This window comes from Heptranchias perlo, unplaced genomic scaffold (assembly GCF_035084215.1).
Source record: "Heptranchias perlo isolate sHepPer1 unplaced genomic scaffold, sHepPer1.hap1 HAP1_SCAFFOLD_44, whole genome shotgun sequence".
NCBI lineage: Eukaryota > Metazoa > Chordata > Chondrichthyes > Hexanchiformes > Hexanchidae > Heptranchias > Heptranchias perlo.
The window spans coordinates 4570232-4596275 of record NW_027139453.1 but is presented as its reverse complement, the minus strand read 5'-3'; the positions used below and the strand labels follow the sequence as shown (position 1 = coordinate 4596275).

Below are 26044 nucleotides of genomic sequence, written 5' to 3'. Positions count from 1 at the left end.
CTGCCATTCATCGGCCCACTGGCCCAATTTATCAATATCACGTTGCAATCCTAGATAACATTCTTCACTGTCCACAATGCCACCAATCTTGGTGTCATCTGCAAACTTACTAACCATGCCTACTAAATTATCATCCAAATCATTAATATAAATAAAAAATAACAGCGGACGCAGCACCGATCCCTGAGGCACACCGCTGGTCACAGGCCTCCAGTTTGAAAAACAACCCTCTACAACCACCCTCTGTCTTCTGTCGTCAATCCAATTTTGTATCCAATTGGCTACCTCACCTTGGATCCCGTGAGATTTAACCTTATGTCACAACCTAACATGCGGTACCTTGTCAAAGGCTTTGCTAAAGTCCATGTAGACCACGTCTGCTGCACAGCCCTCATCTATCTTCTTGGTTAGCCCTTCAAAAAAATTAATTAAATTCGTGAGACATGATTTGCCTCTCACAAAACTATGCTGACTGTTCCTAATCAGTCCCTGCCTCTCCAAATGCCTGTAGATCCTGTCTCTCAGAATACCCTCTCACAACTTACCCACTACAGATGTCAGGCTCACCGGTCTGTAGTTCCCAGACTTTTCGCTGCCGCCCTTCTTAAACAAAGGCAAAACATTTGCTACCCTCCAATCCTCAGGCAACTCACCCGTAGCTGTCGATGATTCAAATATCTCTGCTAGAGGACCCGCAATTTCCTCCCTAACCTCCCATAACGTCCTTTGATACATTTTATCAGGTCCTGGAGATTTATCTACCTTGATGCGCATTAAGGCTTCCAGCACCTCCCTCTCTGTAACTTGAACACTCCTCAAGACATCACTATTTATTTCCCCAACTTCCGTAACATCCATGTCTTTCTCAACCGTAAATACCGATGTGAAATATTCATTTAGGATCTCACCCATCTCTTGTGGTTCGGCACATAGATGACCTTGTTGATCCTTCAGAGTCCCTACTTTCTCCCTAGTTACTCTTTTGCCCTTTATGTATTTGTAGAAGCTCTTTGGATTCTCCTTTGCCTTATCTGCCGAAGCAATCTCATGTCCCCTTTTCCCACTCCTGATTTCTCTTTTAAGTCTATCCGACAATCTCTATACTCTTCAAGGGATCCACTTGATCCCAGCTGCCTATGCATGTCATATGCCTCCTTCTTCTTTTTGACTAGGGCCTCAATCTCCAGAGTCATCCAAGGTTCCCTACTTCTACCAGCCTTGCCCTTCACTTTATAAGGAATGTGCTTACCTTGAACCCTGGTTAACACACTTTTGAAAGCCTCCCACTTACCAGACGTCCCTTTGCCTGCCAACAGACTCTCCCAATCAACCCCTGAAAGTTCCTGTCTAATACCATCAAAATTGGCCTTTCCCCAATTTAGAATTTTAACTTTTGGGCCAGACCTATCATTCTCCATAGCTATCTTAAAACTAATGGAATTGTGATCACTGGTCCCAAAGTGATCCCTCACTAACACTTCTGTCATCTGCCCTTCCTTATTTCCCAAGAGGAGGTCAAGTTTTGCCCCCTCTCTCGTCGGTCCATCCACATACTGAATGAGAAATTCCTCCTGAATACACTCAACAAATTTCTCTGCATCCAAGCCCCTAATGCTATGGCTGTCCCAGTCAATGTTGGGAAAGTTAAAGTTCCCTACTATTACCACCCTATTTTTCTTGCAGCTGTCTGTAATCTCCTTCCATATTTGCTCTTCAATTTCCTGTTGACTATTTGGCACGAGCCTCTCCAGTCTATCCACGTAACTGAAGTCCCTCATGCTTGGAACCATTCTCGATAATCTTTTCTCCGCCCTCTCTTCGACCTTCACATTATTCCTCATGTGCGGTGCCCGTAATTGGACACAATATTCCAGCTGTGGCAGAAATATGTTTTTAAAGGTTCAACATAACTTCCTTGCTTTTGGAATCTATGGGCCCGGTATTACGAGGGCGGCGGGTTCGCGGCGGGGGTTCGATTGGGCGCGTGGGTAACGCGCCCGGTGAAATCAGTCTGCCCCGCGCGCGATCGCAGCCCAATTGTTCTCTCTTGCTCCGGGTTCCCCTCTGCAAAGCTGCGCGGCAGGCGGACTGCGCATGCGCAGTAAGGTCTGTCAGCTGGAGGAGCTCTATTTAAAGGGGCAGTCCTCCACTGATTGATGCTGCAAGAAATAGGAAAAATTACAGCATGGAGCAGCCCAGGGTGATGGCTGCTCCGAGGTTAATGATGCCTCGCTACAGCTCTTATTGAATGGGATGAGGAGGAGGGGGAAGATAGAAATCTTCCTCCCGGCGGGCGGGAGGAAGTGGCCAGCCTCTGTCACCACGAAGGCCTGGCTCGAGGTGGCAGAGGAGGTCACCAGCAACACCAACATATCGCCCACCTGCATACAGTGCAGGAGGCGCTGCAATGCCTAAGTAGGTCAGCCGAAGTGAGTACACTTAAACAGTCCCCGACACTCCGTCTGCCACATCAAAGCCCCCACCCCACAGCTCCTTCTGCACAGCCAACACGACTCTGTCATATCACTCCTCACACCCACTCAAATCTCATCCTCATCTTACCTGCACTTACTCACCTCGCCAGTACTCATCCCGCCATTATGACTCAACCCAATCCCCATACAATCTCATTGCTCTATCTCATACTCAACCTCTCGTGCATCTCTTTCAGAGTCAGCTTCACTCAACCTGCCACTACCTGTGCTGCAGCCACAGGACATGCATCACATATGTTCAGCACGAAGCGTAAGCCAAACGTGTCGTGAGCATGAAGGGGATGCACAAGGGTGTTTGAAGGTTTGTCATGGTTTTTACTTCTATTTAATTTCTGATCAACTCACATTACATATTATATTGGCACCACTACTGCCACGTCTAATCTTGTCTGGTTTGTGCAATAATGCCCTTTCCTGAGGATCACTATGAAGACCCACAACTGAAGCCACCCATTGTGTCACTGCAGAGTGGGTGTAGGTACATTTACAGTGCTCTTTTGTGCAGACGACTGGGAGACGTCGGCGATGTCCCCGGTGGCACCCTGGAAGGATGCGGAGGAGAAGTTGTTTAGGGCAGTGGTGACTTTGACAGCGACAGGTAAGAAGATGGTGCTCGGGCCAGCCGGAAGCAGCTCGGCATAAAGGAGGCTCCAGATGTCCCCGACTACATGTCGAGTGACTCTGAGCCTCTGTGAGCACTGCTGCTCAGAGAGGTCCATGAATCAGAGCCTCGGTCTGTAGACCATGTGGCGATGATTCTGATTCTGCGACACATCTCTCTCTGCGGTTGCCCTCCCTCCTTATGTGTGGGTAGATGTGTCACAGCACTGTGTTGTGGAGCTCCACCTGTCAGAGGGAGACGGCGTGGCCTGCGAGGCTGGGGATGCTGTTCGCCTTCCGAGGAGGTCATAACTGCAGCTACGGCGTCCCCCAGCCAGAAGATGCACATCTGAGTGGGTCCGCAAGGTAGATGCATGTGTATGGACACCGGGGTAAGTTTGCAAGTTGGTGAGTTTTATTGTTAGGAGGAGGGTGGTGGAGGCCAATCTTTGTCCAATGTAACAGAGTGGCCTCCTGCAATGAGTGAGGGTCTCCCTCCCCGACCTGTCAAATTGACCTTTGCAGCTGGCACAAGCTGATGGCTGCAACACGTCCATTTGAACTGGGAGTGTTTCCCCCTATACGGGAACCAGTCCCAGTTTTTAGCAAAATCTCAACCCTCCTAAAATAACATTTTAATCGGGGGCTCGAATTTAACGTCTGGTTTCGTGTGGGTTTCCAGAGGGGGGGCCCCGAAAATTCAGATATCCAGTCACGTGACCGGATCGCGCCACGATCCCGACCACTTCCGGGTTCACCGATGACGTGCGGGGCTGCGTGCGCGGCCCCAGCTGGTGGGAATCCCGCTGGCAATTAAAGCCAACGGGGTTCCACGTGAATGTACTTACCTTGCTTGTTGAGGTCATTAAATGAGCTGAATCAGCTGTCAAAACAGGAAGTGTGGGATTTTACCTTGAACGCAGAGTGTTTCACACACTGGGGGAATCAGTCTCCCTCCAACCAGGCGTGTTGCAGCCAGCAGCCTGTGGCAGCTGCCAAGGTGCACTCCACGGTGGTGTGGGGGGAGAGAGCCCTCACCCAAGCAGTAGGCCACCGCGTCACATAGGGCAACCCCTGCCCCCCAACCACCCCCCGCCAAGCCAGAGGACAGAACGACGCGAAACCGCAGCCCCAGTCCGAGGGACCACCCACCTACCCTGCACAACCCCTCAGACCAACTCCTGCCAGATGGGTGGTGCGTGGACACCCTCGGAGGACGAACAGCATGACCAGCCCCAGCAGCCTCGAAGTCCACGCCGTCCGCCGCAGAGACGTGGAGCCCCCCAACACGGTGCTGTTGCACGCCCACCTGCACAGCAGGAGGGAGGGCAAGCGCAAAGAGAGATGAGTCGCAGAGGGCACTACCCTCGCCACAGGGTCCACAGACCGAGGCGCAGTTCCCCGGACCTCTCCGAGCAGCAGTGCACACGGAGGCGCAGATTCACTCGACATGTAGTCGTGGAGATCTGCAGGCTCTTTCATGCCGAGCTGCTCCTGGCTGGCCCCAGCACCATCTGCTTACCTGTCGCTGCCAAAGTCATCACTGCCCTCCACACCTTCTACTCCGCATCCTTCCAGGGTGCAGCCGGGTACACCGCCGATGTCTCTCAGTCATCTGCGCGGAAGAGCCCTGCAAATATACCTGGACCTACTCTGCAGTAACACAATGGGTGTCATCAGTGGTGGGTCCTCATAGTGATACCCAGGAGCGGGCATTATTGGACACAACAGACAGGATTCGCGGAGACATGGCAGTGGTGGTGCCAATATAACGTGTGATGTTTCTTGCTCTGAAATTCAATATAGTTAACACCCATGGCAAACCCTCAGACACCCTTGTGCATCCCCTTCATGCTCACGACACGTTTGCCTTACGCTGCCTACTGCACATATGTGATGCATGCCCTGTGGCTGCAGCACAGGTGGTGGCAGGTTGAGTGAGGCTGGCCGTGAGGGAAATGGATGAGAGTCTGAGTATGGGATAGAGCCATGAGATTGTATGAGGATTGGGTTGCGTGTTTGTGGCGGGGTGAGTACTGGCGAGGTAAGTAGGTGCAGGTAAGATGAGGATGGGGTTTGAGTGGGTATGAGGGGTGATGTGACAGAGTAGTGTTGGCGGTGCCGAAGGAGATGTGGGGTGGGGGCAATGTTCTGGCAGACGGAGTGTAGGGGAAAGACTACGTGTTCTCACTGTGGCTGACCTACTGCAGTCATTGGAGCGCCTCCTGCACTGTATGCAGGTGGGCGATATGTTGGTGGCGCAGGTGACCCCCTCTGCCACCTCGAGCCAGGCCTTCTTGGTGGCAGAGGCAGGCCGCTTCCTCCCGCCAGCCGGGTGGAAGATCTCTGTCCTCCTCCTCCTCCTCACCCCATCTGATGATACCTGGGGTGAGGCATCATTAAACTGGGAGCAGCGTTCCCCCTGGACTGCTCCATGCTGTAATTTGTTCCATTGGTTGCAGCATCTGTCAGTGGAGGACTGCCGCTTTAACGATAGAGCCTCCAGCTGACTGATCGTACTGCGCATGCGCAGCCCGCCCGACGCGCAGACCAGCAGCGCGGACCCCGGAGGAGCAGGTAAGTGGCTCCAATTAGTGGATTGCCTGCGATGTCGCGCGGTCAACCCACTAATTTCACCGGGCGCGGAGTCCACGCACCCGAAACCCAACCCGCCGGAAACCTGCAGGCCTGCTAAAATCAGGCCCCAGGTCTCTGAACGACCTGAAGTACCGAAATAAATGCCTTAAGTGGCATCCCGCCTGCTTTAATTGCACTGAGCGGGGGCTGCGCGCGCATGTCAGCGCGTCAGTGGGGAACCCGGAAATGGGGCGGGTTGGAGCCGGGCTCCCGACCCGCCCGGGGAATCCCCGATTATCCTAGCCCCCGCGCCAGGAACGCACCCGACCGCGGGTGCTAAAATCGAGCCCATATATGCCTCTAATTATGAAGTCCATGATCCCGTATGCACTTTTAGCCACTTTCACAAACTGTCCTGCCACCTTCAGAGATTTGTGCACAGTTACCCACAGGTCTCTCTGATCCGGCAACCCCTTTAGAATTTTATAATTTAGCATATATTGCCTCTTCTCATTCTTCCTGCTTAAATGTATCACCTCGCACATCCCTGCGTTAAATTTCAGCTGCCATACGTCGGCCCATTCCACCAGCCGGTCTATGTCCTCTTGACGCCTATTACCATCCTCCTCACTGTTCTTACACTTTCAAGTTTTGTGTCATCTGCAAGTTTTGAAATTGCACCCTGTATACACAAGTCCAGTCATTAATATATCGCAATAAATACAGGGTTCCTGGTACTAACCCCTGGTGAACACAACTGTACACCTTCTTCCTGCAGAAAAAAACAACCGTTCACCACTACTCTCTACTTCCTGTCACTTACCCATTTTTGTATCCATGCTGCCACTGCTCCTTTTATTCCATGGGCTTCAATTTTGCAATTTTCAAAAGTTGACCAGAGTTTGTAGTGAGTTCAGAAGAGGTACAACAGAGTGCAAATGAAAGCTGGAGCTCACAGTCCTTGTGATACTCGGATGAAGTCAACATTTCCGAATGTTCTGTGCAATGCATTTCATATCGTAAGTGAGTGCGATTTACAGGGTCGAAAACTCCCTAGTTTCAGGAAGAAGGGCACTGTCAACAGCAGAAATTAATTTCCGCAATCTGCTCTCGCGAGTTTATGTATCGATTAAAAAGGAGAGCTGCTCTAACTCATTCCTGAGGGAGCCCAGTGATTTGGTATTTCCGTGGCATGGTGTAGTCGGCCATGTATAATCTCAAACGTGGGCAGAGGCACAGATTGCGAGTGTAAACACGGAGACAGATTAAGCGCGGGCGGCGATGGTACATGAGGGCAAACCGGAATAGATGCAGACAGAGGGGGAAAAAAGAAAGAAGGAGTCACCGAGCCAAATTAGCAAATAGCAATCTGTCAGTAATCTGAGGTGGAAAACACAGAAAGTAGAGATCGGAGCCTGAATATCATAGCATCATATTATGGTGCAGCACAGAAGGAGTCCCTTCGGCCCATCGCGCCTGTGCCTGCTCTGTGAAAGAGATATCAAATAGTTCCACTTCCCTGCTCTTTCTCCATGGCTCTGTCAGTGTTTTCCCCTCAAATATTTCTCCAATTCCTTTTTGATAGTTATTATTGAATCCACTTCTACCACCTTTCAGTCAGTTAATTCCAGATCATAATTGCTCTTTACGTAAGAAAATGTTTCTTTCTGTCGCCTCTGTTTCTTTTGCCAATCATTTAAACCTTAGTCCTCTGGTTCCCGACACTTCTGTCACTGGAAACAGTTTCCCGATATTTACTCTGTTGAAACCGTTCATGATTTTGAACAACTCCATCAAATCTCCTCTTAACCTTCTCTGCTCTAAGGAGAACAATCCCAGCCTCTCCAGTGTCGCCACATTCCTGATGTACCTCATCCATAATAAAATTCTCGAAAATCTCTTCTTCACCCTCTGTAAGGCATTGACATCCTTCCGAAAGTGTAGTGCCCAGAATTGAACATTATACTCCAGCTGAAGTCCAACCATTGTTCAATAATTTTTTTGCATAACTTCCTTGCTTTTGTACATTATGTCTCGAATAGTAAAGACCAGGATCACATTTGTTTTTTTTAACAGTCTTCTCTTCTTGTCCTGCCACATTCAAAGATTTTTGTTCCTATACCCCATTAAAATTATACCAATTACTTGATAATGTCTCTCCTCATTCTTCATATCAAATGTATCACTTCAAACTTCTCTGCACTAAATTTCATTTGCCTTGTGTCGGCCCATTTCACCTGTCTGTCTGTGTCGTCCTGAAGTCTGTCACTATTCTCCACATTACTTACTACATTCCCGAGTTTCGTGTGATTGAAAACTTTTAAATTATACCCTGTATACTCAAGCGCAGTTCATTATTTTATATCGAAAAAAGCAATGGTTCTAACACAGACCTCTGGGGAACACAACTGTACAATTCCCCCCCATCCTGAAAAAAAATGTGAACCACTAATCTCTGCTTTCTGTCCCTAAGTCAATTTTGTATCCACGTTACCATTGTCCCTTTAACCCCTTGAGTGTTAATTTTGCTTACAAGACTGGTACGTGGGACTTTAATAAATGAACTTCGCAAGTCGATATTAACAACATCAACCGCAGTACCCTCCTCAATTCTCGCCGTTATTTCATTAAAGAACGCAAACAATCCGTGATGGATTTCATTTATTAGCCCATACTTTTCTAAGTGCCACTTAATTTTGTCACAGATTATTGTCTCTAAAAGTTGCCCACCATCGAAGTTAATCTAATTTCCGGGTTCTTCCCTCTCCCATTTTTTTGAACAGGGGTGTAATATTTGCAATCCTTCTGACCTCTTGCACCGCCCCATATCTGAAGAGGATTGGAAGATTGTGGCCAGAGCCTCCCGAATTTCTAGCCTTAATTCACCCAGAAACCCAGGATGCATCCCTTCGGGACCGGGTGTCTTTTCTACGTTGAATGCAGACCACCTTTTACTCCCTTCTCTTTGTCTATTTTTATCCTATCCAATATCGAAACTACCCCCTCCTTAACAGCTACATTGGCAGCATCCTCTTCTCGAGTGAAGACAACTGTGAAGTGTTAAGTTAGTTCCTCAATCATGGGCCCGAATTTAGCAGGCCTGCGGGTTCCCAGCGGGTGGTCCTCCAGGAGCGTGGCCAACACGCTCGGCGAAATTAGTGGGTTGCCCGCGCGATCGTAGCAGGCAACCCACTGAAGGAATCAATTCCCTGCTCCTCCGGGGTCCACGGCGCTGGCCTGCGCGTCGGTCGGGCTGCGCATGCGCAGTACGATCTGTCAGCTGGAGGCTCTCTAGTTAAAGGGGCAGTCCTCCACTGACAGATGCTGCAACCAATGGGACAAATTGCAGCATGGAGCAGCCCAGGGGGAAGGCTGCTCCCAGTTTAATGATGCCTCACCCCAGGTATCATCAGATGGGGTGAGGAGGAGGGGGAGGACACAGATCTTCCCCCCGGCGGGCGGGAGGAAGCGGTCTGCCTCTGCCACCAAGAAGGCCTGGCTCGAGGTGGCAGAGGGGGTCACCTGCGCCACCAACATATCGCCGACCTGCATACAGTGCAGGCGGCGCTGCAATGAACTAAGTAGGTCAGCCGCAGTGAGAACACGAAGTATTTCCCCTACACTCCGTCTGCCACAACACTGCCCCCACCCCACATCTCCTTCGGCACCGACAACACTATTCTGTCACATCACCCTTCATACCCACTCACACACCATCCTCATCTTACCTCCACCTACTCACCTCGCCAGTACTCACCCTGCCACTAACACGCAACCCAATCCTCATACAATCTCATTGCTGCATCCCATACTCACCCTCTCGTGCATCTCCCTCACGGCCAGCCTCACTCAACCTGCCACCACCTGTGCTGCAGCCAAAGGGCATGCATCACATATGAGCATTAGGCAGCGTAAGGCAAACGTCTCGTCAGCATGAAGGGGGTGCACAAGGGTGTCTGAGGGTTTGTCATGGGTGTTACCCATATTGAATTTCAGAGCAACAAACAGCACACATTATATTGACACCACCACTGCCATGTCTCCGCGAATCCTGTCCGTTGTGTCCAATAATGCCCGCTCCTGGGTATCACTATGAGGACCCACCACTGATGCCAACCATCGTGTTACTGCAGAGTAGGTGCAGGTGTATTTGCAGGGCTCGTCCGCGCAGACGACTGAGAGACATCGGCGGTGTAGCCGGCTGCACCCTGGAAGGATGCGGAGGAGAAGGTGTGGAGGGCAGTGGTGACTTTGCCAGTGACAGCTAAGCAGTTGGTGCTGGGGCCAGCCAGGAGCAGCTCGGCATGAAAGACGCTGCAGATCTCCACGACTACATGTCGAGCGAATCTGCGCCTCCCTGTGCACTGCTGCTCGGAGAGGTCCGGGGAGCTGCGCCTCGGTCTGTGGACCCTGTGGCGAGGGTAGTGCCCTCTGCGACGCGTCTCTCTCTGCGGTAGCCCTCCCTCCTGCTGTGCAGGTGGGCGTCCAACAACACCGTGTTGGGGGGATCCACGTCTCTGCGGCGGACGGCGTGGACTGCGTGGCTGCTGGTGCTGGTCATGCTCTTCGTCCTCCGAGGGTCTCCACACACCACCCAACTGGCAGGTGTTGGTCTGAGGGGTTGTGCAGGGTAGGTGTGTGGTTCCTCGGACTGGGGCTGCGGTTTCGTGTCGGTCTGTCCTCTGGCTTGGCGGGGGGTTGTGGAGTGCAGGGGTTGCCCTATGTGACGCGGTGGCCTCCTACGTGGGTGACGGCTCTCCACCGTGGAGCGCACCTTGCCACCTGCCACAGGCTGCTGGCTGCAACACGTCTGGTTGGAGGGAGACTGTTTCCCCCAGTGTGGGAAACTCACTGCATTGAACCGAAAATCCCACACTTCCTCTTTTGACAGCTGCCTCAGCTCATTAACTGACCACAACGAGCAAGGTAAGTGCTCTCAAGTGGAACCCCGCTGGCTTTAATTGCCTGCGGGATTCCCACCAGCGGGGCTTGCGCGCGCAGCCCCTCACGTCAGCGCGGTACCCGGAAGTGGCCGGGATTTCGTCGCGATCCGGTCACGTGACCGGATATCGGGATTTTCGGGGCCACCCCGCTGGGAACCCGCCGGAAACACGATCCTAAAATCGAGCCCCATATCTCCTGCCGCCGCAAGAAGATCTGCTTATTTGTCCCTAATCAGCCGCGCCCTTGCTTTGTCCATTTTTACTATTTATGTGTTACAAAAGACTTTTGGGTTCCCATTCATGTTAGCCGCTAATCCATTTTCATAATCTCACTTTGCCTCCCATTCGTTTTTTGGATCTCTTCTGTACTTTCTGCATTTAGGTTGGTTCTTTACTGGAATATGAACCTTACATTTGTCATAAGCCACCTTTATGTTCTTCATTTTGCTCATTATATATTTTTTCACCCAGGAAGCTCCAGCTTTGAATGTCCTTCCTCCGCCCCCCTCCCCCACACCTCGCCCACGTGAGAATGTGACTGCCTTGTACCAATAACGATTCCTCATTGAAGGCCTCGAATTGGTCAATTATTGTTTTTCCTTCTGTTGTCCAACCCCCTGTCAAACCCTCTCAACAGGGCATTGGTGAGACCACATGTGGAGTATTGTGTGCAGTTTTGCTCTCCTTATCTGAGGAAGGATGTCCTTTCCATGGGGGGAGTGCCACGAACGTTTACCAGAATGAATCGTCGGATGTCAGGGCTGACGTATGAGGAGAGATTGGGTCGACTTGGCCTATATTCACTCGAGTTTAGAAGAATGAGAGGTGATATCATTGAAATTTATAAAATTCTAACCGGACTAGGCAGACTCGATGCAGGGAGGATGTTCCCGATGGCTGGCGAGTCCAGAACCACGTCACAGTCTCAAGATACGGGGTTTGCCATTTAGAACCGAGATGAGTAGAAATTTCTTCACTCAGAGGGTGGTGAAACTGTGGAATTATCTACCACAGAATGCAGTGGAGGCCAATTCATTGGATGTATTCAAGGAGGAGATAGATATATTTCTTAATATTAAAGGGATCAAGGGATATGGGGAAATGCGGGAACAGGGTACTGAGTTACACGATCAGCCGTGATCATTATGAATTGCGGAGCAGGCTCGAAGGGCCGAATGTCCTACTCTTGCTCCTTTTTTCTACGTTTCTATGTTTCTATATTATCTAAAATTGTCTTATTAGCTTTAAGGCTAATTAACTGTTTCGCTAAGACAAAACACTGAAAGGCTAACAATAAAAAAGAACTAACGACTGTTAAAAACATAACCGGTCAATTAAATGTTAATAATAAAACTTAACTCTCAACACCAAACAATTAACCAATGAATGAAATATTTATCTGCATTTCAGATCCGCCGCTCCTGCTTGACCTGTGACATCACTTGATTTTTCTGTCTGTTTCAGACTCACCACTCGCGCCATTTTATGGTCTTAAATTCAAAGTGCGGGATTATGATTGAGGAATCTGCATTGGACACATTGGGCTCGATTTTAGGGTCGGGTTACTTGTGGGTTTCCAGCGGGCGGCCCCCGAAAATCCCGATCTCCGATCACGTGACCGGATTCGGACGAAATCCCGGCCACTTCCGGGTACCGCGCTGACGTGCGGGGCTGCGCGCGCAAGCCCCTGTGTGGGAATCCCGCAGGCAATTAAAGCCAGCGGGGTTCCACTTGAGAGCACTTAACTTGCTTGTTGTGGTCAGTTAATGAGCTGAAGCAGCTGTCACCGTTCCGCCCCACCTGTCCTTCGTGGAAAGGTTTGTGCAGGAAAACACCTTTGACCACAAGGCGATCAGCAAGTGGTCCGCACGAAACGTCCTCGAGACCCTGCGGGAAAAGGAGATGGTGGATCCTGTCGGTTGTTTCCCCGAGCAGACTGTCAATGTCATTTGGCAGAACGCCTCATCGCCAGAGCTTTCAAACAAGCACCAAGACCTAGCTTGGCTGGTGGTGAGAAGGGCCCTTCCCGTCAGATCCTTCATGCACTCCCGGGCTCTCAGCGCCACCGCGCGCTGTCCCAGAGGAGGCTGCGGTGGAGACGAGACCGTCACCCATCTCCTTATGGAATGTGCCTTTGCAAAGAAGGTCTGGAGAGAGATGCAGTGGTATCTGTCCAGGTTCGTCCCGAACAGTTCCGTAACACAGGTTTCTGTGCTCTACGGGCTGTTCCCGGGGACGCACACTGAGACGGACATCGGCTGCTGCTGGAAGACCATCAACTCGGTGAAAGACGCCCTTTGGTCTGCCCGAAACTTGCTGGTCTTCCAGCACAAGGAGCTGTCCTCGACCGAGTGTTGCAGACTGGCACATTCCAAGGTCCAGGACTACGTGCTGAGGGATGCACTGAGGCTGGGTGCGGCCGCCGCAAAGGCCCTGTGGGGAAAGGCAACCGTTTAGAGCCTTCCCGACATTGTAAACCGAGGGGCTGCAATCAGGGAAAAACCCCCTCGGGCAGAATGTAAAATTCAAATTGCTGTAATGTACCTGTAATGAATCTGAAATGGACCAGAAATGAATCTGTAAGCAATAATCTGTGTTGAGTATGATGCAATGAGACACCCTAGAGTGTCATGAACTGCAATGATGTCCAATGTGTTCATTGTACTGCACTTAACGTAACCTGCAAATTGTATAATCTGTATTGTGTACGTTTGGAAAGTGATATGACAACTGTTTTGTATGTACTGCTGCAAATTTTTATGAATAAAGTATATTTTTTGAAAAAAAAAGCTGTCAAAAGAGGAAGTGTGGGATTTTCGTTCAAAGCAGTCAGTTTCCCACACTGGGGGAAACAGGACCCTTCAAACCAGGCGTGTTGTAGCCAGCAGCCTGTGGCAGGTGCCAAGGTGCGCTCCACGGGGGAGCGCCCTCACCCACGCAGGAGGCCACCGCGTCACATAGGGCAACCCCTGCCCTCCACCAACCCCCGCCAAGCCAGAGGACAGACCGACACGAAACCGCAGCCCCATTCCGAGGACCCACCCACCTACCCTGCACAACCCCTCAGACCAACACCTGCCAGATGGGTGGTGCGTTGACATCGTCGGAGGACGAACAGGATGACCAGCCCCAGCAGCCTCGCAGTCCACGCCGTCCGCCACGGAGAGGTGGGGCCCCACAACATGGTGCTGCGGCACACCCACCTGCACAGCAGGAGGGAGGGCAACCGCAGAGAGAGATGCGTCGCAGGAGGCACTACCCTCCGCACAGGGTGTACAGAGCGAGGCTCAGCTTCATGGACCTCTCCGAGGAGCAGTGCATACGGAGGCTCAGAGTCAATCGCCAGGTAGTCGCCGACATCTGCAGCCTCCTTAACGACGAGCTGCTCCCTGATGGACCAAGCAGCATCTTCTTACCTGTCGCCGTCAAAGTCACCACTGCCCTCAACTTCTTCGCATCCGGTTCCTTCCAGGGTGCCACCGGGGACATCACCGGGGTTTGTCAGTCCTCTGCACACAAGTGCATAAGGCAGGTCACCGATGGGTTGTTCCGCAGGGCCTCCCACTACATCAAATTCGCCATGGACGAGCGCAGCCAGATGGAGAGGGTGGTTGGATTCCATGCCATGGCCGGCTTCCCACGGGTGCAGGGTGTAATCGACTGCACCCACATCGCAATACGGGCACCTCCGCATGAGCCAGGGCTGTTCATCAACAGGAAGGGGTATCACTCCATGAACGCCCAGCTCATCTGTGACTACCGCCAGAGATTCCTACACGTGTGCGCCAGATACCCCGGCAGCTGCCACGATGCCTTCGTCCTCAGGGAGTCCGCCGTCCCGCCCATCCTGCAGGCACCCAACGCCGGCAACGGCTGGCTCCTCGGCGACAAGGGGTATCCCCTGCACACGTGGCTCATGACACCTCTGAGGAACCCCATCACCGAGCCGGAGCGTCGGTACAATGACAGCCACACTGCTACCAGGACTACAATTGAGCAGACAATAGGGCTTCTCAAGATGCGCTTCATGTGCCTTGATCGTTCTGGGGGAGCGCTGCAATACACACCATTCAGAGTGGGACGAATCATAGTTGTCTGCTGTGCCCTGCACAACATGGCCCAACAGAGAGGGATGCCGCTGGAGGAGGCCCCATCCACACCCGCCACCCACATTGAGGAAGGCGAGGGCGAGGAGGAGGAGGAGGAGGAGGAGGCGGAGGAGGAGGAGGCGGAGTAGGAGGACGCGCCAGAGGATGTTGGACGACCCATGCGCCGAGCCGCGACTCACCGGGATGGTCGCCGGGCCAGGGAGGCACTCATACGTCAACGGTTCTCCTAGAGTCAGACACTGCGAGGCGCTCGCATCTCCTCACCTGCACATGCGAGCGGCCATACCAGCCCCCTCCATTGAAGAGTGCTGCCAGTAATGCTGCACCCACAGCAGTGTGCCCAATGGGTGGCAGCAGGTGTTCGCCGTCATGATGGCCTCCACGGAACGCATCTATTGCACAAGCCGCGGAAGAATGGACGAGAGGTGGCAGGAGTGGTGAGAATAGACTATTTAATATCTCGAATGTGACATTATATAAGAAAAAAAGTACGAAATAATAAACACCCTGGTGTATTCCCTTTGTGATTTTCAGGCCTTTGCAATTCTTTTCCGGGAACCCCTACGTGGTGCTACCCCTGTGGCTCCAGCAGAGGGAGTGGCAGGTTGCTCGTCTTCTTGCCTTGACCGGGTAGATGCTTTTGGCGGACGGCCCCTGGGTTTCGGTGCCCGTGACGGCACCTCCACAGACTGCTCCTCCTTCACCGGGGCAGGGGCAGACTCGGCCACCTGGAGAGGAGGCACCATTGCGGGTACTGGTTGAGATGTGGGCGACGGGTGGGACGTGGGGGCGCCTTGAGAGGCGTCCCCGCTTCCATGTCCCCGGTCACCATCATCCCTCTCTTGGCCTCGGCCCACATCACCCCTTCCACCCTGCTGGACGGCAGTTTGGATGGCATGTGTGAGGCCTTGCAAGGCCACCCCTAGTGTATCCCTCAGACTGTGGATGGCGTCGGAATGTTGCTCACCCTGAATCCGTACAGACGTTGTCAGGGCCTGCATGGACTCGATCTGGAGCTGTGCGTGACGCTCGAGGGAGGCCAGCCTGTCCTCCACCGCAGACAGTCCCGCACCTACCTGCGACACTGTGTCGCCGGTACCCTCCTGTGCCTGCGCCACCAATGCCCACGTGCAGGAGGTGGACTCCTCCATCGCCTGCGCTATTGTGGACAATGCGCGCGGCACCTCTGCCAGTACCTCAGCAATTAGCTGGTGGCCCTCGACGACTCTCCTTTTCACTGGTGGCCCCCTGGGTTCAGCATCTGGGTCCGGCTGAGCAAAGCCTGGAGATGAGTGCTCCCTCCGTCGCGGACCCTCCGCGGCTGCCCCTGCCACCAGGGTCTGCTCATGCTCACTCGTGCACGGTGACTCACCAAGTGCTACCCCAACTAGTTGGCGAGGGGGACCCACCGAGGTGCGTGTCTCTGCGCTGGTAGATGGTTGGCTCTGATGTGACGATGCACCCTCAGAGACCGCCATGTCCTCTGAGGAATCGCCCTCCACGATCGCTTCACCCAAAGATGGACCTGCAAGAGAACAGAGGGCACTTTGAGGCATGTGGACCAACTTGACAGTGCGCCTGATGGCAGGTGATGATACGGTCACTCGCGATCATGGGTGTTGAGTGTCAGCTTTCCCTTACCGGCCGTTTCGGCAGCGACACACTCGCCATCAGCCACCGAGAGGCAATGTCGCATGCGGGCGAGGTCGAGCGCCTCCACCTCGGCGTCGGTGAGCTCCACCACTTGCGGCGGCCCACCTCCGGTGCGTGCCCTTTCACGATTGTTCTTGCTCCTCTTCTCCTGTGAAGGCAAAACACAGATGTGTGAGTGGGTGCGTATTGCATCGTGAGACGCATCGAGCATCGGTGTGGTTGGGTTGAGCGTGGCGCAGATGGATGGGAGGATGCGTGTGCCACGTGCCCATCCCATTGCATTGGGATTGGGGTGTGTGGTAGTGTTCGGGTGGGGTCAGGGACGGTGGGTACTTGCGTGCACGGCGAGGATGGTGAATGAGTGGCTGTGAGGATTGCTGATGGAGCGCAGTGGTGGCTGTGCAGGAGGGGTTGTGATCTGTTTGGCGTGATGGTGGGGACGGGATGTGGGAGGGTGCGTTGGTCTACTCACCTTGCCAGACCTAGTCAGGTCATTGAAGCGCTTGTGGCACTGCTCCCAAGTCCTTGGGGTGTTGCCCCTGCTGCTCACCTCCGCCGGCACCTCTGCCCATGCCTTCCTGGTGGCGGCGGCAGGGAACTTGCGTCCATCTTCTGGGAAGAGCGTGTCCCTCCTCCTCCTCACGCCCTCCAGCATCAGCTGCAGCGCCAGGTCGGAAAAACGGGGCGCAGCCTTTCCCCTTGGCTGAGCCATCGTCAGAAACCTACTGATTGCAGCAGGAGGGGCTTTGGGAGACTGCCCCTTTAAGTGGAGCTCCGACATCGCGTCGACGGCACTGCGCATGCGCAGCAGGCCGGCATGCAGCTGGGGAGCGGAGAACAAGGAAGCAGGGCTCAATCAGTCCAATTATCCCGCGATCGCGTGGGAGACGCACGCGATTAGCCGTCCGCATTTTCCACGCTCCCGGAGGACCACCCGCTGGGAACCCGCAGGCCTGCTCAATTCGTGCCCATGGTGTCCAAAAGCAAGGAAGTCATGTTGAACCTTTAAAAAACACATTTCTGCCACAGCTGGAATCTTGTGTCCAATTACGGGCACCGCACATGAGGAATAATGTGAAGGCCGAAGAGAGGGCGCAGAAAAGATTATCGAGAATGGTTCCAAGCATGAGGGATTTCAGTTACGTGGATAGACTGGAGAGGCTAGTCCCAAATAGTCCACGGGAAATTGAGGAGCAAATATGTAAGGAGATTACAGACAGCTGCAAGAAAAATAGGGTGGTAATAGTAGGGGACTTTATCTTTCCCAACATTGACTGGGACAGCCATAGCATTAGGGGCTTGGATGCAGAGAAATTTGTTGAGTGTATTCAGGAGGAATTTCTCATTCAGTATGTGGATGGCCCGACTAGAAAGGGGGCAACACTTGACCTCCTCTTGGGAAATAAGGAAGGGCAGGTGACAGAAGTGCTAGTGAGGGATCACTTTGGGACCAGTGATCATAATTCCATTAGTTTTAAGATAGCTATGGAGAATGATAGGTCTGGCCCAAAAGTTAAAATTCTAAATTGGGGAAAGGCCAATTTTGATGGTATTAGACAGGAACTTTCAGAAGTTGATTGGGAGAGTCTGTTGGCAGGCAAAGGGACGTCTGGTAAGTGGGAGGCTTTCAAAAGTGTGTTAACCAGGGTTCAGGGTAAGCACATTCCTTATAAAGTGAAGGGCAAGGCTGGAAGAAGTAGGGAACCTTGGATGACTCTGGAGATTGAGGCCCTAGTCAAAAAGAAGAAGGAGGCATATGACATGGATGGACAGCTGGGATCAAGTGGATCCCTTGAAGAGTATAGAGATTGCCGGAGTAGAGTTAAGAGAGAAATCAGGAGGGGAAAAAGGGGACGTGAGATTGCTTTGGCAGATAAGGCAAAGGAGAATCCAAAGAGCTTCTACAAATACATAAAGGGCAAAAGAGTAACTAGGGAGAGAGTAGGGCCTCTTAAGGATCAACAAGGTCATCTATGTGCGAAACCACAAGAGATGGGTGAGATCCTAAATGAAGATTTCACATCGGTATTTACGGTTGAAAAAGGCATGGATGTTACGGAACTTGGGGAAATAAATAGTGATGTCTTGAGGAGTGTACATGTTACAGAGAGGGAGGTGCTGGAAGTCTTAACGCGCATCAAGGTAGATAAATCTCCGGGACCTGATGAAATGTATCCCAGGACGTTATGGGAGGTTAGGGAGGAAATTGCGGGTCCCCTAGCAGAGATATTTGAATCATCGACAGCTACGGGTGAGTTGCCTGAGGATTGGAGGGTAGCAAATGTTGTGCCTTTGTTTAAGAAGGGCGGCAGGGAAAAGACTGGGAACTACAGACCGGTGAGCCTGACATCTGTAGTGGGTAAGTTATTAGAGGGTATTCTGAGAGACAGGATCTACAGGCATTTGGAGGGGCAGGGACTAATTAGGAACAGTCAGCATGGTTTTGTGAGAGGAAAATCATGTCTCACGAATTTGATTGAGTTTTTTGAAGGGGTAACCAAGAAGATAGATGAGGGCTGTGCAGTAGACGTGGTCTACATGGACTTCAGCAAAGCCTTTGACAATGTACCGCATGGTAGGTTGTTACATAAGGTTTAATCTCATGGGATCCAAGGTGAGGTAGCCAATTGGATACAAAATTGGCTTTACGACAGAAGACAGAGGGTGGTTGTCGAGGGTTGTTTTTCAAACTGGATGCCTGTGTCCAGCGGTGTGCCTCAGGGATCGGTGCTGGGTCCGCTGTTATTTGTTATTTATATTAATGACTTGGATGAGAATTTAGGAGGCATGGTTAGTAAGTTTGCAGATGACAGCAAGATTGGTGGCATTATGGACAGTGAAGAAGGTTATCTAGGATTGCAACGGGATCTTGATAAATTGGGCCAGTGGGCCGATGAATGGCAGATGGAGTTTAATTTAAATAAATGTGAGGTGATGCATTTTGGTGGATCGAATCGGGCCAGGACCTACTCCGTTAATGGTAGGGCGTTGGGGAGAGTTATAGAACAAAGAGATCTAGGAGTACAGGTTCATAGCTCCTTGAAAGTGGAGTTACAGGTGGATAGGGTGGTGAAGAATGCATTCGGCATGCTTGGTTTCATTGGTCAGAACATTGAATGCAGGAGTTGGAATGTCTTGTTGAAGTTGTACAGAGCATTGGTGAGGCCACACTTGGAGTACTGTGTACAGTTCTGGTCACCCTATTATAGAAAGGATATTATTAAACTAGAAAGAGCGCAGAAAAGATTTACTAGGATGCTACCGGGACTTGATGGTTTGACTTATAGGGAGAGGTTAGACAGACTGGGACTTTTTTCCCTGGAGAGTAGGAGGTTAAGGGGTGATCTTATAGAAGTCTATAAAATAAAGAGGGGCATAGATGAGGTAGATCGTCAAAATCTTTTCCCAAAGGTAGGGGAGTCTATAACGAGGGGGCATAGATTTAAGGTGAGAGGGGAGAGATTCAAAAAGGTTCAGAGTGGCAATTTTTTCACTCAAAGGGTGGTGAGTGTCTGGAACGAGCTGCCAGAGGCAGCAGTAGAGGCGGGTTCAATTTTGTATTTTAAAAAGCAATTGGACAGTTACATGGGTAAGGAGGTATATGGGCCAAGTGCAGGAAATTGGGACTAGCTTCGTGGTATAAACTGGGCGACATGGACATGTTGGGCCGAAGGGCCTGTTTCCATGTTGTAACTTCTATGATTCTATGATTCTATGTTTCTATATCCATCCTTGGCTTCTGATGATAGCTGATTTCATCCACTGTGTTCCTGAGCCACAAAGAGCGGGATGACCCAGCATCCATTCTTGGCTTCTGATGATCGCTGATTTCATCCAGTGTGTTCCTGAGCCACACAGAGCGGGACGGCCCAGGATCCATCCTTGGCTTCTGATGATAGCTGATTTCATCCAGTGTGTTCCTGAGCCACACAGAGGGGGACGGCCCAGGATCCATCCTTGGCTTCTGATGATTGCTGATTTAATCCAGTGTGTTCCTGAGCCACACAGAGCGGGACGGCCCAGGACCCATCCTCAGCCTCATTGAGCCCAGCTGTGATACTCCATACATTGTAAAATACCTGCCAATTCTCACGATCTTGCCTCGCAACGAAGAACAAGGCTCTTGTATCAGAGCACGGAAAGCGCCCGTGAAAACAGTACCACAGCGATCGTCAGCAGCGAGAGGGTTAATTCACAGCAACTCGAACATGTGTTACAGTGCCAATAAAAGTTAAATAATGATTAAACAGTGAGGGACACTTGGAGCAAAGGTGAATTAGATGCAGGCAGAGAATCGATAGTCGGAGCAGTTTCGAGACAGTCGCAATGAGGAAGTGAGAGGAGCAAACAATGTTATTTCAGGGGCTGTCCGGGATTATTAATGGGCCAAAGAGTGATTGTTTGTTCTGGGACCCCCCAAAGTTTCAGGCAACGAAGCCATCGACCCGCTGAGAGCGCGGGGGGCACAGAGAAGGTAGGATTCAGGCTGCAGGTCATTCTGTATTTTCAGGGATCACCGGCCCTGTTCTTAACATTTTTTGACTTTGCATTTCTGAGCTTTCAATCGCAAACATGATACCTGGGTGCAAATGCAAGATGCACAGCACAAGATTGAAGCTGGACTGAAAGAGTTTGGGGGGAAGTGACATATATCTCGAATTGTGGGCTTTACTCTATACCTGTGCCGTACCTGCCATGGGAGTGTTTGATGGGAGAGTGTCGAGTGAGCTTTACTCTGTATCTAACCCGTGCTCTACCTGCCCTGGGAGTGTTTGATGGGAGAGTGTCGAGGGAGCTTTACTCTGTATTTGACCTGTGCCGTAACTGCCCTGGGAGCGTTTGATGGGAGAGTGTCGAGGGAGCTTTACTCTGTATCGAACCATTGCTGCACCTGCCCTGTGAGTGTTTGATGGGACAGTATAGAGGGAGCTTTACTCTGTATCTAACCCTGTACCGTACCTGCCCTGTGAGTGTTTGATGGGAGAGTGTTGAGGGAGCTTTACTTTGTATCTAACCGGTGCTGTACCTGCCCTGGGTGTGTTTGATGCAGAGTTAGATGCAGAGTGAGCTTTACTCTGCATCTAACCCGTGCTGTGCCTGCCCCCGGAGTGTTTGATGGGACAGTGCAGAGGGAGATTTACCCTGTATCTAACCCGTGCTGTACCTGCCCTTGGAGTGTTTGAAGGATGGGACAGTGTAGAGGGAGCTTTACTCTGTATCGCCCTTAGTTTTATTTGCTTTATTTTGCTCAACTACTTTATTGTTTGGATTCATTAATTTTCCTGATTAATTTTGTAAATGGCCAGTCATATTCTGATGCCCTTGTTTTGCAGATGACTCCGAGGAAGGTAAGATGCCTCCTGCTCCTGCTCTGGTCCCTTTCTGCTCTAATCATTCTGGTTTACGTTTAGATAATTGGAGTATATCATTCACAACGGATCGTTCGGAAGCATGTGGATTCCACCTCAGGCCAACTCAATGGTTTCCTGGTGATTCCTGACTCCCGGTGCGACACCGACCCTCCATTTTTGTGCATACTGGTGACCACGAGACATGAGCAGCAGGATGAACGGGCTGCCATCCGGGAGACCTGGGGCAAAGAGAGACGGATTGGGGAGAGAAAGATTTGCACATATTTCCTCCTGGGTTACGATCGTGCCCGCCAGTCAGATATCGAGAGAGAAAATCACCTCCACAAGGATAAAATTCAGAGCAATTTCACCGACACCAATTACAACCTGACGATCAAAGTGTTAATGGGAATGGAATGGGTTCATCTATTCTGCTCTTCAGCGGTTTTCGTCATGAAGACAGACTCAGACATGTTTGTGAACAGCAATTACCTGACCCAGCTCCTGTCGGCGAAGAATACCCACAATTTCTTCAGTGGAGTTGTCTTCTCTAATTGGGGCCCAATAAGGGATAAAAATAGCAAATTTTACGTTAGTGAGGAGGAATATCCTCATTCAAAGTATCCGACATTTTGCTCTGGGACAGGGTATGTCTTTTCCGGTGACTTGGCGCGAGAGATCTGGAATATTTCGAGGGATGTTCCGTTCCTCAAATTGGAAGATGTCTTCGTTGGGTTGTGTCTGGCCAAATTTCAAGTCTCCCCGGTCAGCCTGAGTTCCAGGCAAGTCTTCTCCACTGGCAAGGTTCCATTTTCAGTGTGCAGATTTCGGAGCATAGTGACCTCACACTGGGTTCGACCTTTTGAGAACCGTCTCTATTGGAAGGAACTGGAAGAATCAACACGTGAAGGATGTCCTTAGAATCGTCGAGTCATGGAATTTTCCAGCACAGAAGGAGGCCAATCGGTCCATCTTTCCAGTGCCTGCTCTTTGGTAGAGCTATCCAATTAGACCCACTTCACTGCTGTTTCCACATATCCCTGCAATATTTATCCCTTCAAGTATTTATCCAATTCGCTTTTGAAAGTTACTGTTCAACCTGCTTTCTCCGTCCTTTCATGCAGTGCATTCCAGGTCACAAACCCGGAACAGTTTACAACGCAGTCAGGTCGATTAAACAAACATTCATTCAATGCGATTGATTCCAAATTAGAATGAATATGATGACGTGGATCGTTTCACTCGGGTGTTCGAGCTGCTGGTCTGTCACCATCAGTGGGACAGAGATAGGGGGACGAGTTGCCCTGTGCCATCATTAAGCGGCCCAGAACCTCTGGCCAACTGCTGGTGCCATTCTGGGAGAGATGGTGAGCTGTGGTATCACTAACCCTGGTCTAGAAGTCGATGCACGCTCTTTAATTCACGTCTCAGTAAACCTTTACTCAATCTCTGAATGTAATTCTCCCTGTATCTTTGTCTGTTCTGGATTTCCCTTACTCCATCTCGGCCGTTCTCTGCTATTCTCTATCTCTATCAGTGCTCCTCTAACCACTCACAGACTCTGTGTGTCTCTGTGCTGCTCTCACCATTCACAGGTTCACTGTCTCTGTGCTCCTCTCAACATTCACAGAATCCCTGTATCTCTCTCTGCTGCTCTCACCATTCACAGACTCACTCTGTCTCTCTGCTCCTTTCACCATTCGCAGAATCCCTGTCTCTCTCTCTGCTCCTTTCATTATTCACAGACTCCCTGTGTCTCTCTGGACTTCTCACCATTCACAGACACCCTGTGTCTCTCTGTTCCTTTCACCATTCACAGACTCCGTGTGTCTCTCTGCACCTCTCACCATTCACACACTCCCTGTATCTCTCTCTGCTCATCACATTATTCACAGACACCCTGTGTCTCTCTGCAACTCTCACCATTCACAGACTACCTGTGTCTCTCTGTTCCTCTCACCATTCACAGACTCGCTTTGTCTCTCTGCTCCATTCACCATTAACAGACTCGCTATGTCTCTCTGCAACTCTCACCATTCACAGACTCGCTGTGTCTCTCCGCTCCTCTCACCATTCACAGACTCCCTGTGTCTCTCTGTTCCTTTCACCATTGAAAGACTCGCTGTGTCTCTCTGTTCCTCTCACCATTCACAGTCCTCCCGTGCCTCTCTGCTCCTTTCACCATTCACATAATCCCTTTGTCTCTCTGTTCCTTTCGCCATTCGCACACTCCCTGTGTCTCTCTCTGTTACTCTCATTATTCACAGACCCCCTGTGCCTCTCTGCTCCTCTCATTATTCACAGACTCCCTGTGTCTCTTTGCAACTCTCACCATTCACAGACCTCCCGTGCCTCTCTGTTCCTCTCACCACTCACAGACACTCTGTGTCTCTCTGTTTTTCTCACCCTTCATAGACTCCCTATGTCTCTCTGCTTCTCTCTCCAGCCACAGCTTCACTCTCTCTCTGCTCCTGTCAACCCACTGAGACTGAATGTGTCTCTTCTCCTCTCACACCGTCAGATTCCCCGTGTCTCTCTACAACACTCCCCATTCACCGACTCCCTATGTCTCTCTGCACCTCTCACCATTCACAGACTCCCTGTGTCTCTCTGCTCCTCACATCATTCACAGTCAGCTCTCCTTTCCCATCTCAACATCCACTTTGCTTGTTTTCGTTTTCATTTCTTCTCTCCTTACCTGTACAGATATTAAATAAATGTGCCCCTTTCGCTGAAATAATTAAGGGTTTGCTCTTGAAACGGAGGTTGCTTGCTCACCCTATAGCACGGCCACAGAATCTGTAAGATTCCAGATTATGGGATGGTCATCGCATGTTAGTTTTGGGGATAATACCGCCGCAGTTATTGCTTGGAATTCAACCCTTCCTCTTTTGAAGTCGACCTCCGCTGGTAGAGGTTCTGTCTGATAATGGGTTGTTCTGTTGAAATAAAGCCTGTCTGTTTTACCAAAGCGTGTCCAGTGATCCATCAAGCTCACGGGTAACTAACATTGAAACAGCAAAAGAGCTCAGGGTCGATGAGATTTGAAACAGGTTGAAATTACAGTGAGAATATGGCAGGGTGATTCCTCTCACAGGACCAGAGGGGCAATTGGACCCCAACCATCTACCGAGGCTTGAAATTACAGTGAGAATATAGCAGGGTGATTCCCCTCACAGGACCAGAGGGGCACTTGGACCCCAAACATCTACCGAGGCTTGAAATTACAGTGAGAATATGGGAGCGTGATACCTCCCACAGGACCAGAGGGGCACTTGGACCCCAACCATCTACCGAGGCTTGAAATTACAGTGAGAGTATGGCAGGGTGATTCCCCTCACAGGACCAGAGGGGCACTTGGACCACAACCATCTACCGAGGCTTGCGTCCTCTAACTCAGCACAGTCCGGGTGATGTACCTGGGCCCTGCCTGAACTAGGCCACGCTCAGTACCACCCTGGGTGAGATCAACATCAGCACAGGCCGGGGGTGGTATCTCGGGCCTTCATAAATTGTGTGCGGCTCAGTAACACACTGGACTCACATCGACAAGCTCAGCGCAGCTCGGGTAGATCAGCTGAGGTCAAGCTGCTCTATATAACATTATTCGTTTTATCTTTCAAACATGTTAAACGTTTCCCCTATTTCCCACCTGATTACTAAAGTAATCTGGGGCACTTTGCGCAGGGCACACCAATCCCCTTTTTATTATTCCTGGATAGTATGAATGGATGCCAGAACCGCCCTCATCGTTTGAGATAAGGGAGAATTTTGGTTGCGTCGTACAAAGTTCACAACCGGATAAAGGATCAAACGAGTTTATTCATGTACAGAGCAATTCACAGAAGGAAGCAGTTTGAGAGAGATGTGAAACCACATTAGATAAAGTTCACAACAGGCTAAAGAACTAAACGGGGTTTATTCATATACACGGTAACTGACAGAAGGGAGCAGTGAAACCCAGTCTAACACGACAGCTGGAGACCGTTCACAGAGGGTTAATCATACAGACCAGTGCGGGCAGATCCTATGCAGGAGTTGAGATGAAAGTATTATTGTTTTTACAGAGGGAGACAGCAATCTAATTCGTCGTCAGCCAAACATATTCCAGATGATGTCGAACTGAGGTGAGTTTACATCGACGTTACTAAATTCCTTCTTTATTCCTTTTACCGGACATGAGTTAACTAACTAATGGATGGCAGTTCCTTCATGTATGTCCGAGGTTCCTCTGGGCCCTAACGCCAGTTATCTCTCACATAATTGTCTCCATCCCGTAATCATGACCTTTACAAGTTGAATACACCATCAAAGAA

The 26044-nt window shown here is 50.9% G+C and overlaps 1 protein-coding gene across 1 annotated transcript; it reads left to right on the top strand.

Moving 5' to 3' along the window:
- Nucleotides 1-5620: 5620 nt before the first annotated feature.
- On the top strand, nucleotides 5621-22649 carry LOC137312894 (beta-1,3-galactosyltransferase 5-like). The gene is made up of 3 exons (XM_067979270.1): nucleotides 5621-5821; nucleotides 21711-21725; nucleotides 21789-22649. Exons 1-3 carry the CDS (start codon nucleotides 5621-5623, stop codon nucleotides 22647-22649), a joined length of 1077 nt encoding a protein of 358 aa, XP_067835371.1.
- Nucleotides 22650-26044: the final 3395 nt, after the last annotated feature.